This window comes from Emys orbicularis, chromosome 13, assembly GCF_028017835.1.
Source record: "Emys orbicularis isolate rEmyOrb1 chromosome 13, rEmyOrb1.hap1, whole genome shotgun sequence".
Classification (NCBI taxonomy): domain Eukaryota; kingdom Metazoa; phylum Chordata; order Testudines; family Emydidae; genus Emys; species Emys orbicularis.
In genome coordinates, this window is record NC_088695.1 from 10,555,861 (window position 1) to 10,573,566 (window position 17,706).

A 17,706-nucleotide genomic window follows, 5' to 3' on the forward strand; every position below is an offset into this window, starting at 1 on the left:
GGGCCCACAGCCCGGCTCCGTGCGCATTCCCACACCTTGCCCTCTCTGTCTATTTCCCTTTCTGTTAACCATGCAAAATTAGGGGGCTTTCCATGGGTAGCGGATAGAGATTTAAGGTCTGAATTCTCAATGGCACCGTCTTGCCAATCCCAAACTTTTAAAAATCATGAGTCAGGACCCTCAAAATGATGTGATTGCCTTTTATGAGACATAAAAATAATAATAAATGTTGGGTTCTTTCTATTTGCATTCTGGTTTCTCAGACCTTTAGGCTACACTCATATCACATTTTTAAGTTTTTCTCTGCAACCAATAGAGCTAGAAACTTTCTTTGTTTAGGAAACGAAAGCCAAGAGTCTCACCTCATCACATGCTTCCAGGAGCTGGGGATTTAACAAACACACCAAATATCATAAGACTCATTATAAAATCATGAGTGTTGGTGACACTGCGGCCCCTTTACACTGAGCCAGAGCTGCCTTGGTGTACGTTAGAATCAGGCCTTTGAAACATTGATTCCAGCTAAACCAAGTTTTTGGCCTGTGAATTGAATATGACTAGATTTCGAAGGATTCGATTATATCAATAGGTGTCTGTAATCGTTGATTTAATTTTGCACACACAAACTGATGAAAAAATATTTCCATTGATAATAACATAAATTTACAAATAGGCACAGTAAGAAAAATGCGGTATGAGAACTTATTAGAGTTTGATTTAAAGATGTTTACTTAGTATATTTTGAAATGTGATGCTGATAATTTGTGTTTTAATGGTTACAAAATTTTAACTTTTTGAATCTCAGTAGCTACTGTCATTAAATAATTATTGCGTGACCAAAATATTGCCCATAAATTCCCACAAATGGGAACATTTAAATTGATAAAAACTGTGCAACTGTGAAAGTTGAAATAGATACAATTTATTTTAAAGTATTTTTTTATATTTATCTGTCAAAATGATATATTCAATAAAATGAATTCTGCCCAAGCCTAAATATCACTCCTTAGACACACGGTTCTGCAAGCTCGTCAGGACAGGTGGACGGATTCTGATGTCCATCTGAAGCCCCAGTGACCCTCCCCACCAGCACAGGGGGCTGATTGCAGGACCAGAGCCCTAGTGGGGTACATTTTTCATGAAAGCCTCCAGGGCGGTAATGTTACCAGTTGGGAGTTGGCTCTTTCCAATTCAGCAAACAGAGTGAGTCAGTTCCAGGAAGGGAAACACCCCCTTGCTGCTGCAGGTGGGGCATGGTGAAATTGACATTTACCCTGTTACACTGCCCAGAGGAGCCATGGCTGCAGAGAACCCCGTGGAAAGTCTCCAGGAGGAAGCGACATGTCCCGTCTGTCTGGAGTATTTCACAGAACCTGTCACTCTGGAGTGTGGGCACAATTTCTGCCGAGCCTGCATCAGCCAGTGCTGGGAAGGATCCACTACAGCCGTCTCCTGCCCTCAATGCAGAGAAATTGTGCAACAGAGAAATCTCAGGCCAAACAGGCAGCTGGCAAATGTGGTAGAAATAGTCAAACGGCTGAGTTTACAGGCAGCAAAAGGAGCAGGAGGGGATGGGGTGTGTGAGAGACACCAAGAGGCTCTGAAACTGTTCTGTGAAGATGATCAAACTCCCATCTGTGTGATCTGCAGAGAGTCCCAGGCTCACAGAGCTCACACGGTGGTTCCCATAGAGGAGGCTGCCCAGGAGTACAAGGTAGGGAATTGCTGTCAAGTTTAATGGGTAATAACTTTGGATTTTAATTACAGGCTAATTCCACTGAAAGTTACCTGGCACAGGTGTGGTGCATCATTTAGTTCTGTAAAGCCTTCATTGTATGGGAGATATTATAATAAGTAAATGATTTGCTAGCGTGGCAAAAAATGAAGTCTTTAAAGATATCTGATGTGGGAAACTTTTCTCTAAGATTCTCAATCCTTTTCAAAATTATCTTCCACTGTTAATTGATCAGTAAGTTTTAAATCACAAGAGCCGCAGGCCAATTTATCTGAGTGTGTTACCTTCAGTCTGGAAAAAGGGAAGTTACAAGCTGTTGTTACAGATTTGTTTAATAGAATTTATTATTATTATCTTTATTTGCATCCCAGTAGCCCTAATAGACCACAAATGAGATCTGAGCCCTGCACAAAACATAGGGAGGGACAAGCCCTGCCCTGAGCAGTTTACAGTCTAAATAAGCAAAACAAACAAAGGGTGGTAAGGGAAACTGAGGCACAAACACAGGCAGTGAGTTGCCCAGGGTCACCCAGCATGTCATTGGCTGAGCTTGGCATAGAACCCAGCTCTCCCATCCCAGTCCAGGGCCTGAACCACTAGGCCATGCTGCCACCTCAGTATCAGCCCCCCTTGAAGAAGTTTGTCCATTAGGAGGGAAAGACTCCTCAATAAAGGTCCCAGGCCCAGCAGGGAGATGAGGTTTCTCGCTGAGATTCTGAACTCCTGTGTTGCTCCATTAGGGGTTAAACTCCAATGCCGGCCTGCACTGGAGGAGATCACTGGGCTAAACACTGGGTGGACCCCAAACACCTTGAGTCCACCCACAAAAGGTCTCCAGACAGCACAGGGCTGGGCCAAATACCAGGGGGATTAGCCTGGATTGTAGCAAATAACTTCTGGGCAGTGCTGACCTGTGTCAATCTGAACTGCACTAGTGTGTACGTGGGCAAGGACCAGCCAAAGTGGTTCCATTAGCCCCACCTGCAGCCTTTGGAAATCTCCCAGAATCCACTGCTTCTGGGATCTTTACCAAGGAATGGGACAGGGAGGTACCTACCCAGAGGGCATTGCCACTGAAAAGGTTTAGGACAGCACTAGGGCAATCCCCAAATGTTCTTTATACAAATCTGCATTTCTAATAGGGTGGCCATAGATACATCCCCAGAATACGGGACATCCCCACACCTGCCTTCATGGGCCCACCCCGCCTTTGTCATACTGCACGGAGGTGCCCCCCCACGCCCTGCTGGGCACTGGGGAGTCTGTGTGGGGCACTGGGAAGTTGTTGGGGGGGCTGTGCAGGGGGCACTGGGGTGCATAAATGTTAAAAGTGGTGGTACCCCTACTTCCCGCAGGGGTTAGGAGCTCCGAGCCGCTGCGGGCGGTGGGAGTACTCGGCAGCTTCCAGACGCCGCAGACAGCAGGGGACCCTGGAGCTCCGAGTCCCTGCAGGCAGGGGAAGGGAGCTCAGACCCGAGGCCCCTGCAACTGCCCAGCCACCAGAGGCAGTGTGGGGACCACGCCGGGGACACACAAGCTGTAAATCCAGCTCTGTTTCCTCCTCTCTCTCATTTTCACCAGACAAACCCATGTCCAGTGCTGAGTCCCTACCGGACAGGGATAGTGCTCCACAAAACTGGGACTGCGCAGCTCAAACCAGACGAATGGCCTCCCGACGTCTCATGGGGTTTGCCCTGGTGCTTGGATCAGCTCTGTCCAACCAGTGCAGTCCCCAGGGCTTCAGGGCTGAAATCCCAGCCCATATTTAAACCCTGGTGGCTTCTGGGATTTGTATCACTTTGTTCATTAAGCCTTCTCGATCACAGGTTTATTGATTCATCCCCAAGTGACTCCAGAGTCCTGTTATGCGCTGTACCACTAATCAATTCACAAATACCAATAAAGCTTGGTTACAAATGAGATCTCTCTCCAATTAAAAAAAAAAATTGAACCTGAATTGCTAACAAGTCTGAATATGACACACTCCCAGTCTCCATTAATAAGGTTTCATCTCCTTGGTGGTCCTGATGTCACAAAGTGATTAGAACCAACCAATCTGGGGGTTTGGATGGAAAAAACACCCATCTCCACACCCTTCTCAACCCTCCAAATAAAACCTCCCAAATCATTTCTGTTTCTTCAGGAAAAAATCCAGGCCCATTTGAAGACTCTGAGGGAAGAAAGAGAAAAGCTGCTGGGATTTAAAGTGACTGGAGAGAGGAAAAGCCAGGAGTATCTGGTAGGTGTTGTAGGAGCAGCAGTAATTTGTATGCTCTGTATAACCTGTAGGCTCAAAAGGTCTGTTACACTTTCCCTGCCCCCCTTGTCTCCTCTCCCTCTTTGAATACCTGTGAAGTGGCTTTCCCCCTCCCCCACCCTCCTGGAATGCTTGTGGGATGAATGGGCTGCTTGAACAGCTGGAAGATCAGAAGAGCTCCCAGGTAGACAAGGTGTCTGGCACTCTGATTAGGCAGCGCTCACACACCCAATGCATGGACACTGCATTGGACACTGTCCAAGGTAGAGTTTGACCAACCAGACACGGCCAAGTCATCTCTAGTCACAGGCCATGAGGAGCAGGTCCTTAAAAGGGGAAGGGGCCATATGTTCAGCAGTGCACTCACAAGCTTGTACTTCCCGTGAAGGCCCTTTGCCCAGAACGCCTGGCCAGTGGTTCACCGCGTTGCATTCCATCGTGCCTTGGAAAGATTTACCTTCATCGCACCATCCATCGCTGCACTGTGGGACACTTACCTTAAAGGATCCTTACTGACATCTCCAGTGCCGTGCCTGTCCTGGGAGCATGAGTATGTGAGTGTGAGAGTAACCCCCCCCCTTTTTTTTTTGAGCTTAGCTATCAGTATAATAAACGTGCTGCTTTCTGCCAAAGTCTGGTGGGTCATTAGTCCTCCCTAAGCTTACTAGCTGACCCAATTTCGGGTAACATTACTGGTGGAGAATGCGGGCAGCTTAGTGGAGGATTTGACCCAAGAGTAGTAGTGTTAGTTACATTTTCTTGTATTGTTAATTTGACACTTTCCTCTATGCACCCTGGTTCTACTTCCCCAAGCCCTGAAGGGTATTTCATGGGCCCCCATAACCTGTAAAACCTTGGCCCGTAATTGTAGGGCCCCGTCTTTCAGCTCTTGGATTTGTCCCCCCCCCCCCCCCACCCCTGAGATCTCTTAAAAACAACTGTTAGTAATAGGTGATTCTGCAACATTTTAGCAACTAAATGTTAGTTTAAGTCCAAATCAGTTTAACCTTGCATAACGACTGTGGTACTCCTACAGATCTTATTTGTTGTGTGTACTTAAGGAGGTCCTGACCTCGGTAACTTGTATTGTTTGATGGCTATTGCAGCATCAAACTTGGACCACATTTTGTTTGTCAATGTACCTAATTATTATAATGGCGATGGTTTTATTGTATTCCTAATTATTATAATTGTTTGCATTTGTGTTTGTTATATCTCATGTTTAGTCAATTGTAATGGTTTTAGTTATATTCACCTGGTTATAATTGTTTTGTTTGTTTGCAACTAATCACCAGTGCCCTACAATGACAACAACTACTGTAATAATCATAGATCAAGGGGCGGAGTGTTGTAGGAGCAGCAGTGATCTGTATGCTCTGTATAACCTGTATGCTCAAAAGGTCTGTTACCGCCCCCCCTTTTTGTCTCCTCTCCCTCTTTGAATACCTGTGAAGTGGCTTTCCCTCTCCCCCTCCCTCCTGGAATGTTTGTGGGGTGAATGGGCTGCTTGAACAGCTGGAAGATCAGAAGAGCTCCCAGGTAGACAAGGCGTCTGGCACTCTGATTAGGTAGCGCTCATACACCCAATGCATGGACACTGGCTGAGGTGGAGTGTGACCAACCAGACGCGGCTAAGTCATCTCTAGTCGCAGGCCATGAGGAGCAGCTCCTTAAAAGGGGAAGGGGCCATGTGCTAAGCAGTGCACTCACAAGCTTGTACCTCCCGTGAAGGCCCTTTGCCCAGAACGCCTGGCCAGTGGTTCGCCGCGTTGCATTCCATCGTGCCTCGGGAAGACTTACCTTCATCACACCATCCATCACTGTGCTGTGGGACACTTACCTTAAAGGATCCTGACATCTCCAGTGCCGTGCCTGTCCTGGGAGCGTGAGTATGCGAGTGTGAGTGTGACCCTCCCCTTCTTTTAAGCTTAGCTATCAGTATAATAAATGTGCTGCTTTCTGCCAAAGTCTGGTGGGTCATTAGTCCTCCCTAAGCTTACTAGCTGTCCCAATTTCGGGTAACAGTAGGTGCCTGTTGTTATTAACCAGCAGGGACTGGCAGTGGGAGGTCTGTTTGTAGGCAGATTCCTCTGTGGCCTTGGTGAACGTGGGCTTGTGTGTGTTTCTTCATCATCATGGATTCCTGGGTTAGATTCATGTGTAGACAAGCCCTAAGCTTCCATTGCAGTTGATTAGTTAATGTCTAGCCCTTCTGGCTTTCACAGAAATCCCCCCAAGTGAACTGACTGTCACCCGTGAAGTGCTGTCCACTGTGTCTGGTCATTGCTCGCATTGTTAACAGGTTTGTTTCTTTTAGCTCCCCTGGTGTCTCTGTCAGTGTAGTGCCGAGTCCTGCCACCTGCTGCTCTGGGTCTGAGTTCCCAGAGACCATGAATAAATATAATATGCTGACCATGACAGACATGGAAACCTCCCTTTCAAAGACACAGGGGCCAAAGGGGAAGGTGTGAGAGAATCCCCTCCCTAGTACCCATAGGGTAGAGTCAAATCTCAGAAATCTTAGCATTTTCAACGAAGTTCTCCCTCCTGCACACTCAGCGCTCTGTGAAAGGGCCCCAGGCTCCATCCATGTCCCTGACCAGCCCTTTCCCTATTTTCATACAGAAACAAACACAAACCGAGAGGCAAAACATTGTGTCTGAATTTCAGCAACTGCGGCAGTTCCTGGAGGAACATGAGCAACTCCTGCTGGCCCAGCTGGAAAAGCTGGACGAGGAGATTGTGAGGATACAAAATGAAAATGTCAGTAAACTCTCAGAGGAGATTTCCTGTCTCAGTGAGCTGATCGGTGAGATGGAGGGGAAGTGTCAGAAACCAGCAAGTGAATTCCTGCAAGTGAGACTGAGTGAGAAACAGAGACACCGACTCCATGGGTACCCCAGGGCTTGAGCACCCATGTAAAAAAATTAGCAGGTGCTTAGCACCCACTGGCAGCCAGCTCCCCCCCTCTCCCCATAGTGCCTCCTGCATGCCGGCAGCCCCATCGATCAACTCCTCCCCCTCCCTCCCAGCGTCTCCTGTCTGCCACAATCAGCTGTTCTGCAGTGTGCAGGAGACACTGGGAGGGAGAGGGAGGATCGGGAATGGGGTGTGCTCGGGGGAGGGAGCAGAAAGAGGTGGGGAAGAGGCAGGGTGGGGGCAGAAAGAGGAGGGGCAGGGGTGTGGCATTGGGGGAAGGGGTGGAGTGGGGGCAGGGTCTGTGGTTGAGCACCCTCAGGGACAATTGGAAGCCGGCGCCTGTGGTTAGAAACATCCCAGATCCCCATACAGGGAAGGGAGGGCTCCTGAATCATAAGCACTGGGGTCCAGCAGTCAGAGATCTCAGTGTAACTCGGTGTGTGCATTCCTGTTCTTTGAAGCGTTACAGACACATTGATATTAGAGATGGAAAAGCCCCATTAGCTCAGGGAATCCATGGCCTGGGGTCAGGGCAGGGCCTCTCTTCCCCGTATTTGCAGAATCCCTTCCCTGGGATCCCCTGTGTGTACGTGTCAGATGGGAATGACACATTGGGAACAGATGGGAACAAAATTGTCAGACACATAGAAAAACATAAACTCTTGAGCAATAGTCAACATGGTTTCTGTAAAGGGAAATCGTGTCTTACTAATCTATTAGAGTTCTTTGAAGGGGTCAACAAACATGTGGACAAGGGGGATCCGGTGGACATAGTGTACTTAGATTTCCAGAAAGCCTTTGACAAGGTCCCTCACCAAAGGCTCTTACGTAAATTAAGCTGTCATGGGATAAAAGGGAAGGTCCTTTCATGGATTGAGAACTGGTTAAAGGACAGGGAACAAAGGGTAGGAATTAATGGTAAATTCTCAGAATGGAGAGGGGTAACTAGTGGTGTTCCCCAAGGGTCAGTCCTAGGACCTATCCTATTCAATTTATTCATAAATGATCTGGAGAAAGGGGTAAACAGTGAGGTGGCAAAGTTTGCCGATGATACTAAACTACTCAAGATAGTTAAGACCAAAGCAGATTGTGAAGAACTTCAAAAAGATCTCACAAAACTAAGTGATTGGGCAACAAAATGGCAAATGAAATTTAATGTGGATAAATGTAAAGTAATGCACATTGGAAAAAATAACCCCAACTATATATACAACATGATGGGGGCTAATTTAGCTACAACGAGTCAGGAAAAAGATCTTGGCGTCATCGTGGATAGTTCTCTAAAGATGTCCACGCAGTGTGCAGAGGCGGTCAAAAAAGCAAACAGGATGTTAGGAATCATTAAAAAGGGGATAGAGAATAAGACTGAGAATATATTATTGCCCTTATATAAATCCATGGTTCGCCCACATCTCGAATACTGTGTACAGATGTGGTCTCCTCACCTCAAAAAAGATATTCTAGCACTAGAAAAGGTTCAGAAAAGAGCAACTAAAATGATTAAGGGTTTAGAGAGGGTCCCATATGAGGAAAGATTAAAGAGGCTAGGACTCTTCAGTTTGGAAAAGAGAAGACTAAGGGGGGACATGATAGAGGTATATAAAATCATGAGTGATGTTGAGAAAGTGGATAAGGAAAAGTTATTTACTTATTCCCATAATACAAGAACTAGGGGTCACCAAAAGAAATTAATAGGCAGCAGGTTTAAAACAAATAAAAGGAAGTTCTTCTTCACGCAGCGCACAGTCAACTTGTGGAACTCCTTACCTGAGGAGGTTGTGAAGGCTAGGACTATAACAATGTTTAAAAGGGGACTGGATAAATTCATGGTGGCTAAGTTCATAAATGGCTATTAGCCAGGATGGGTAAGAATGGTGTCCCTAGCCTCTGTTCGTCAGAGGATGGAGATGGATGGCAGGAGAGAGATCACTTGATCATTGCCTGTTAGGTTCACTCCCTCTGGGGCACCTGGCATTGGCCACTGTCGGTAGACAGATACTGGGCTAGATGGACCTTTGGTCTGACCGAGTACGGCCTTTCTTATGTTCTTATGTTCTTATGTTCTTATGTTCTTATGACTGAAATTCCCCCTCTCTCTCCCTCCTCTAGAATATCAGAAGCACCTTGAGCAGGTACGTGGCTCTCTCACTCCCCCTCAAACTTCACAATGCTGGGAAAGAGCTTGGTGGTGATGTTAGTTTGACTTTCAATACCTTGGGGGAGCAATCTGTAATCCCAGATTCCTCATTTACATATAATTGTGATATTGCGTATAAAGCATGCTATGTGAGGTATCACGGGAACGGTTATGATCTGCTGAAACCCATCGTTCCATCTAAATGTGTATATCATTAATACATACGAAGTTATGAGAATGTGTTGTATGCTTGTCACTAAAACATGCTGTGGGTTTGGGAGGCGCCCAGATACTAGCTCTCCAGATAGAATGACAAGGGAGGTAACCAACGCCTGGGTGTGTACTGAACAGACAACACCAGCCATTGTCCAGCAAGGGAGCTACAATGCAGTGACTCACCTGCATAAGGCCACACCAGGGGAATTGCTCAACCTTGCCTGGGGACTCAGCAATGCCCACCAGAGACATGCCTGGACTTGTGTTCTCCAAGCACATGGGCTAAGAGTATAAAACAGAACACAGGGGGGCCATGCTTGGCCTTTCTCCTGCCCCCACCTATGCTGCAAGTATCCAAGTCACTGAGAAGACTTAAGACTCCAAGAGAGGAGACTGGCCCAGATTTTAAGGCAGAAATCTGTGTACTATGAACTGCAATATCCAGTGGGGTAAGAAAAATTGCTTAATCTAGATGTTACCCAGTCTAATAGTGTTGAGAGTTCAGATTGCATGCTTATATTTTCTTTTCTTTTGGTAAATAACTCTGACTGTTTGTCTATCACTTATAGTCATTTAAAATTTATCTTTTGGAGTCCAGAAATTTCTTTTACTGGTTGTCTTTACCAGTGAGTTTGCCTGAAATGTGTGGTAAATCTGCTCAGGTTTTGCAAAGGCTGGTGTATATCCACTTTCCCTTGATTAAGTGGTGAACCAATTAATAAATTAGACGGTATATTCCTGAGGTAAAGTACTGGGAGCTGGGGTGAGGGTGTGGGATTTGGCTGGTGCCTTCCTCTGTGTGATTCATGAGTGGCACTGGGATCATTCAGGCAATCTAGCTGGGTGTGGAGCTCCGCATGCTGTTGTGCTGAGTGATAACAATGCCTGGAGGGGTTTGCTGCTTGTCACTAGCAAGGCATTGTGAGAGACAGCCCAGGCTGGAGAGAGTTAAGGGGGTGCAGCGGTCCCACAGTCCCAGGCTGCACCCCGGGGAACCTGTCACAGCACCGCATCTCCCCAGGGCTCTACAACAAAATGTGTGGTGAAGGTCACATTCTGGATACAAATCTATCTGGCAAACTTCATCCTGAGGTTCTCACCCTTGTAAAGAAGACTCTGGAATTATCCATTCAGTGGGAAGGACTGACCTAAAGTATTTCCTAGAGATGTCACCTCCCTGGGGGACTGGCTGCCTCAGGATTGTGGGGATGGAATATGGGCCTGTCACTGCTGGGGCCCTGGTCACCATTCAGCCCAGGGAAGCAGTGGTCAAGAGTCTTCCCCACCTGAGGACTGTTTGGAGACCTGTGTGGAATGAGCTGGGGAGGGGGGAGTTGGTGTCTCAGTCTAGTTCCTAGTGGACAGAATTCTATAACACTTAACTTGGGAACCTCCTGTCCCTCAGATCATGGAGGCCATGGAGTGAATTGGCCATGGAGACTCAATTCGCCTTTTATCCCCAGAGCAGGTCTCTCCAGGCCAGAGCTGAAGAAGATTAATGGGTCCTTGGAGAGGAAGATTGCACGGCCATGGGCTCTGTTGCACCTGCTCTGAGGCTGGGAGAAGTAGAGGAATTCTAACTCCAGGCCCATTAGAGCGGCGACTCACCAGCAAGAACTTATAATAAGTCACTAAATGAAATATAATCACGTGAAATTGTTTCTCTCCAGGTGGGAGAAGGGGAAGTTCCTGCAGCCAGAGGAGATTTCTCCTGAACTGGAAGAGCGAATCAGTGGTTTCTCCCAGAAAACTATTGCGCTATTGGAGGCTCTGAGGAAGTTCAAAGGTACCTAGAAGGGATCTAGGAGGGAAAATTGGGATAAGTGTCTGAGACTGTCGGAGGCGAATGGTGCTGGTCAATTGGTTCATAATTTAGATTATGCTTCTATGTAACTGTTGGATGAGCATGCCACGCACTTGGGGTGAAAATCACTCAAGTTGATTAATTCAACCCCTTATTTGATCCAAAAGCAAGTCTTGCCATTACAATTACTATTAAAGTAAGAAATGACTGACATATTGAAAGAAATACTGCCCAGTTACCTTCTTCAGGGGCATAGGCGGGTCATGATGCATTTCTCCTATAATGCTCCAACTACCCCTTACAATGCCTTACGTATTATACACATCCAGATTATATGTTTATTAGTTCTTTTCCAAAGCCAAGTCAGGCAGTATAAACACGCAATCTCAGTTTGTCCAAATTTATGCATAAGAAATGACCCTTGCACCAATTCTCAAAACTTAACCTAATAACTAGTGGAAAGCAGACACTTTGAGCAGATGTAGCAGAGCCCCAGGCATCAGGATGTCTCCCATTAATTCATGACTTACCAAAGGTCACAGCATTAAAGCTCACAATCAGCAAAATGGCCTAATTTGGGGCACCTGAGTTTCTCTCTCCCAACTCGAGAGCTGCAGGGCAGGTGCTCCAGAGCTGTGCAGCCTCCACAGCTGCAGGTGGAGTCGGTGGGAGCTGCAGGTGCCCAAACCCACTGAGAACCAGGCCCCAGGTGCCTAAAGGTCAGCACCCAAAATCTAGAACCTAATTTAAAGACCACTTCTTAAAGCTGGACCCAGCCCATCACTGGGCTCTGGTCCAGTACAGCAGCTAGTCTGGGCACATGGGCTGTATGGAAGGAGAAAACCCCTCCCCCACGGTGAGGGATCCCTCCAGCACAGGAGCCTCTTGTACCTCCTCCCCAGCAGCTGCAGGCACAAGGCATGTTCCTGAGAGGTCTGGGAATGGGATTGGGGTTGGGGTGGACGAGGGACAGAGGGCCATGTATAGCTGGGCCTCTGATACTTTACACACTGGGCAAGACACATGGGGGCCATTGTCATAGGGATGTAACTCTGGCTGAGTTCAGAACTTCCTCAGCCTGTGCCAAGGTCTGCACCGGCCCCTGCAGCCACTGAACAGCAGAGTCACAAACGGCCCCTCCCCTCTCCCCTTTCGCCGGTACAGGGGTGAATCTGGCCCACGGAGCCAACCTTCCCCCTGCCTCAATTTCCACACGGATAAAATGATTTTATTATTATTCCTGTTTCTGCCTATGGAGGACGGGGCCCCGTCGTGCTGCTCTCTGTAGAGACACTGAGTAAACAGACCCAACAGCTCACAAATAGAGCCAGGATTTTGCACACTCTCAATATCCTGTTAGTGTCAAAGGGACCAAAGTGGGTAAAGTTACTTTTATGCCAAAGTCTTTGCATGATCTGGGTCTAGGTTATGACAAAAGGCAGTAAGTGAATGAGATAAACCAACGGGAATGTGAAGGGTGGGAGGGGATGATGAGGAAAAAGTAGATCGCATTTACAGATTGCCCATCCTGGGATGGTTGTGAGGCTGCAAGGATGTTGGTTCCATTGCTGGGAGATGCCTGAATGAGAGAGGAAATAGAAGGTTTCAGAACTTTTTATATTAAATACCTGAGTGTGTCTCTGTCTGTTTCTCTGTCATGATGAAAACACAGGTCTAGGAGTTCAGAGTGGTGATGCTGTTATAATATGAAAGCCGGAAATCTCACCTCTCTTATCCTTTCCCCTCCAGACACTCTGCCGTTTGCACTGGAGACAAAAACAGGGGAACTCCTAGGAGCACACAGACAGGGTGAGTTTGCAGGTGGAGCTTGTCTTTAAATTATGAGAAAATTCCAGTGAAAACATCTTCATGAGATTGTAGCTAAAGTTACCAACCAAACCAACAGCAACCATGACACACAGCCCTACAAATAACACATTAAACAGTGAGGAGATCCAGGGGCACTGAAACAGGGGGGACCAGAGGGCCAGGCCATACCACTTTTAAAAGTGGGATGGTCAGGCCCCCCCCTACTTTTTAACATGGGCATAGTTTGGGGGGCAGGCAGTGGAGGATTTAGAGTTAGTGGGGCCCTGTGTGCAGCTTCATTTTGGCCCCCATCCCTCGGGACCCAGCCAAGAAAAAGAACATTCTCTCTTATCTCTTCCCCCCCCCCCCCGTTTTTCATTCTTTTTTCCTTCATCCTCCTCCTATATTATAAGTAATAGGAAGTAAATGAAAATAAAGGGCGGTACCTTGATTGGGGCAGGGGGTTGGGGTGCAGGAGCGGGTGTGGGGGTTGGGCTCTGGGAGGGAGTTTGAGTGTGGGCTCTGGGCTGGGGCGGGGGTTGGGGTGCGGGAGGGGGTCAGGGGGGCAGCACTTATCTTGGGCGACGCGGCACACTCCCCTGGCAGCGGATCCTTGGCAGGGAGGCGGGGGTCTCTGTGCGCCACTGCCGGCAGGCGCCACCCCTGCAGCTCCCATTGGCCGCAGTTCCCAGCCAATGGGAGCTGCGGAGTTGGCGCTTGGGGCAGGGGCAATGCACGGATACACCTCCCTCCCCCAGGGTCCACAGGGATATGCTGGACACTTCTGGAAGCAGTGCAGCGTGGAAGGAGGGAGGCAGAGCAGGCAGGGAGCCGCCTTAGCCCTGCTGCACTGCTGATGGCACGTCTCTGCACGCCCCTTGGGGGGAGGAGGGCAGGGGATCAGGCAGCGCGTGGAGCCGCCTTCCCCCTCCCCACACTCCCCCTGCCAGGGGTGCACAGAGACGTGCCAGGAGGCGGCCACTTCCGGGAGCGGCATGGGGCCACTGGCCACAGCATGCAGGCAGCCTGCCTGCCTGAGCCCTGCTGAGCTGCCGCATTTTGGGGGCCCCTCTGTCATTGGGGAGCAGGGATGGGGGCTTTGGGGAAGGGGTTGAGTGAGGGCGGGGCTGGGGCGGAGCAGGGGCGGGGGCTTTGGGGAAGGGGTGGAGTGGGGGTGGGGCTGGGGCGGAACAGAGATGGGAAGAGGTGGAGCAGGGGCAGGGGCCATGGGAAAGAGGTGGAGCAGGGGCTGGAGCAGCACGCAGCTACGTACTTTGCGTATGGGTAAGGACGGCCCTGCCCGGAGCTTCGCAGACAGTTTCTGTGCTTCGTGGTATGGCAGCTGATCAGCTTCCCCCCATGAAGCACAGAGCCTGCCCGTGGCGCCAGCCTCTTCCTGGTCCTGGCCCCTCTCATTGGCTCCACCCCTGCTCCTCTTCCCCCAAGGCCCTGCCACCTGGTCAGGCCACAAGCTAGAGCTGGGCTCTCACCAGGGCCGGCTCTAGGATTTTTGTCGCCCAAAGCAAAAACAATTTTGGCCGCCCCCCCCCCCCTGTTTTTTAATTACCCCCACCCCCGGCCCCGCCTCAACTCCGCCCCTTCCCCAAATCCCTAGCCCTGCCTCCTCCCCCCAGGCTCTCAAGCCTGGGAGGGAGGGAGGGGGAGCAGCGGCGCGCGAAACAGCACCGCGGCCGCTCGGGATCTCCCCCTCGCTCCCAGGTTTGAGAGCCTGGGAGGGAGGGGGAGACTCCGAGTGGCCGCGGCGTGGGCGCCGCTTCTCCCCCTCCCTCCCAGGCTCTCAAGCCTGGGAGGGAGGGCGAGTAGCGGCGCGCGAGCTGCAGCGGAGGCGAGCTAGGGCAGCCGGGGCACATTTTTAGGGGCGGCATTCTGGCGCCGGCCATGCCGCCCCTAAAAATGTGCCGCCCCAAGCACCAGCTTGTTTTGCTGGTGCCTAGAGCCGGCCCTGGCTCTCACCCAGGGAGCCCGGGACACAGTGGGGATCTGGAGCCGGTTCCCACCGGTTCCCGGCAACTGGTTGTTAAATTTAAAAGCACTTTTAGAACCGGTTGTTCCGAGACAAGGAGGGCTGAGAAGGAAGCAGCAGGTTCCTGCAGGTAAGCTGGGGCGGGGGGGGGCGCGAGGAGGGACTCCTGCCGACCGGGCAGCGCAGCTCCGGGCCAGACCCCGGCCCCGACTCCGAGCCAGCCAGCGGCCCCCAACTTCGGGCCGGTCCGCTGGTGCGTATTTTTTCTGCTCCCTTCTCATTAAAAGCTTCTGACACCTTCCTGTGTGTGTCTGTGCTGCTGGGAATGGAGCAGCCCCGCCCCAGAAGGGGGAGCTGGGAGATGAAGCCTCTGCAATAAATGAGAAACTAGTGAAGTGGGTCCCATTACAAAGACAGAGGAACTGCAGTGACATCCCTGTTCAGTCTCAGGTGCCCGGGACAGAGGCAGCTCCCTGGGATCCAGGCCAGGACTGTCCCAGCCAGAACAGGGTTGCGGGGGAGTGTGAGAAATGGTCCCAGCCTCCCCCAGGGCTGAGCTCTGCCCCTAATGCTCTGATTCTCTCTCTCTCTCCCCAGTGAACGTGACTCTGGATCCAGACACGGCTCAACCCCAGCTCGTCCTGTCTCAGGATCGGAAAAGTATGAGATGGGGACACACACGGCAGGATCTGCCCAACAACCCTGTGAGATTTGACCCTGAGCCCTGTGTGCTGGGCTGTGAGGGATTCACCTCAGGGAGACATTGCTGGGAGGTGGAGGTGGGGGATGGAGGATACTGGGCTGTGGGGGTGGCCAGAGAGTCTGTGAGGAGGAAGGGAGGGATCAGCCATAACCCTGAGGGGGGGATCTGGGCTGTGGAACGGGACTGGAGTCAGTTCCGGGCTCTCACCTCCCCTGTGACGCCCCTGCCCCTGAGCCGGGCCCCCAGCAGGATCCGGGTTTGTCTGGACTGTGACCAGGGGCAGGTAACATTTATCGATGCTGATGATGAGGCCCCGATCTTCACTTTCCCGCCGGGCTCCGTCCCTGGGGAGAGAATCCGACCCTGGCTCTGGGTGTGGAGATCCCAGCTCAGACTGTGGCCCTGAGACCCGGGGGAGAATATTCCACTGGGGACCCTGAGATCAGCCTCTCTAGCCTCACACACCCTAGTCTCTGTGATCATTGCCTGTGGAGTTTCTATCATGCCGTCTCCATGACCCTGGAGGTTGCTTCTGGTCTCAATTCTGCACCATCTTGACTGTCAAACCATAGAGAGCATTGAGTGAGCGAGGTAGAGAAGCCAAATCTCATCACTGCCCCAGGCATTGTGCAGCCTGTTTGCCACTGTGTTGTACCAATAAAAACTAGCAGGATCTTATTAAGAGGGATAAGGCAAAGATGCCACATTTATTGTAAATATAATAATACTATAAAAGATAACAGTAAATAACGTTGTTTGGCTACTTATTTCTGTTACTACTTATTTCTTATACACACACATTATACCTAATACCTATACACTTACACACACATTCACACACACACACATCCATCAGATGTTCTGCAGCTGCTGCATAGTTACCAGTCCTGCTTGAGTTTGCAGCTTGAGTTTGCAGCTTGGGTTCGTAGCTTGTGGCGGCTAACTGGCCAGGAAAGCCGGGCACAAGGACGAGCTGGGTCTCTGTTGGGCATGCACCGATACCCTTCCATGTTGGCAGCAGAATGTTACCCTTCTCCCAAAGTTTTCCATCTCACCCATCCTTTTTGTAGGCTTTAGTTTGAATCCAGAGTCTATAGGTCTTGCTGTGTCATGCTGCCTCTGGGTTTGGTGATTGATCACCCATCAATTGCAGACATGACTTTCAGCCTCGGACCGGGCTTTGATCTTCCTTCTATTGTACCTTTTCTTTTTAGGGTGGATTCTTCTTACTTTGTTAGGGCTCTTGTCTGCATATTCAGCCGTTGGTGTTTGAACTCTATTTAATCAGGACAGGCTGGGGCTGGAGGTTGATTCCATCATCCATACATACCTCATTCACACATCTAAACTAAACTAATAAGATTACAGCAGGGTTTGCAAAAATGAAGGTTGCAGCAAGCCCTTACAAAATGGAGTACGCGTTTTAAAATGGGGTTTGAATTACAATATGGCAAACAGTGAACAGAAGTTACAATATAGACAAGTATAATGGATGGCAAACAGTGAACAGAAGTTACACTGTAGGCAAGTGTAATAAATGGTGAACAGAAATTACAATACTGAAACAGTGCAAGTCTCAGTGATTTAAGCAGGAATTGGATTGATAGTGAAACTTACAGAGGCAGCTGACTGAACAGCTATGGCTCTTAACAGGCATCTTAATTGTTATTTAGCCAGTTATTGGGGTAACCGGTTTTATGAATGAATATTATTTCATTTATAAAACTTTTCTTATGAAGTTGCATTAATAAAGTGAACAATTAAAAACAATTTCATTCATCAGTCCTACATCTGTCCTCTATGAGCCAGGAGGACTCTGGAGATCCTGGGTCAGACAGTGCCACTGAGACATTGGGGGGGGGAACAGCCCACTGGGAATGAAAGAATGGGCTTCTCTAGCCACAGTCATCCTAGCCCCTATGGCCTGGAGGACTCCTGTCTACTCAACCCTCTGGTCTCTTAGCTCTATGGCCCCTGGAAGCTCCTCCCCCTCCCTCTGTGCAGAAACAGAGGACCCCTGGAGCTGCAGGAGGAGCAGAGGGGCCCTGAGGGACAGCTGGAGCAGAGGGGCCCTGAGGGACAGCTGTGGGGGCTGCAGGGTCAGAACTGAAGGAGGGGCTGGGGGCAGAAGTGATGTGGGGT

At 49.6% G+C, this 17,706-nt stretch overlaps 1 protein-coding gene across 1 annotated transcript; it reads left to right on the forward strand.

The window, feature by feature from the left end:
• The first annotated feature begins 1,297 nt into the window (after nt 1-1,297).
• On the forward strand, nt 1,298-15,970 carry LOC135887978 (zinc finger protein RFP-like). The gene is made up of 7 exons (XM_065415785.1): nt 1,298-1,714; nt 3,879-3,974; nt 6,618-6,848; nt 9,021-9,043; nt 10,935-11,050; nt 12,818-12,877; nt 15,459-15,970. The coding sequence occupies exons 1-7, from the start codon at nt 1,298-1,300 to the stop codon at nt 15,968-15,970; spliced, it is 1,455 nt and encodes a 484-aa protein (XP_065271857.1).
• The last annotated feature ends 1,736 nt before the right edge of the window (nt 15,971-17,706 follow it).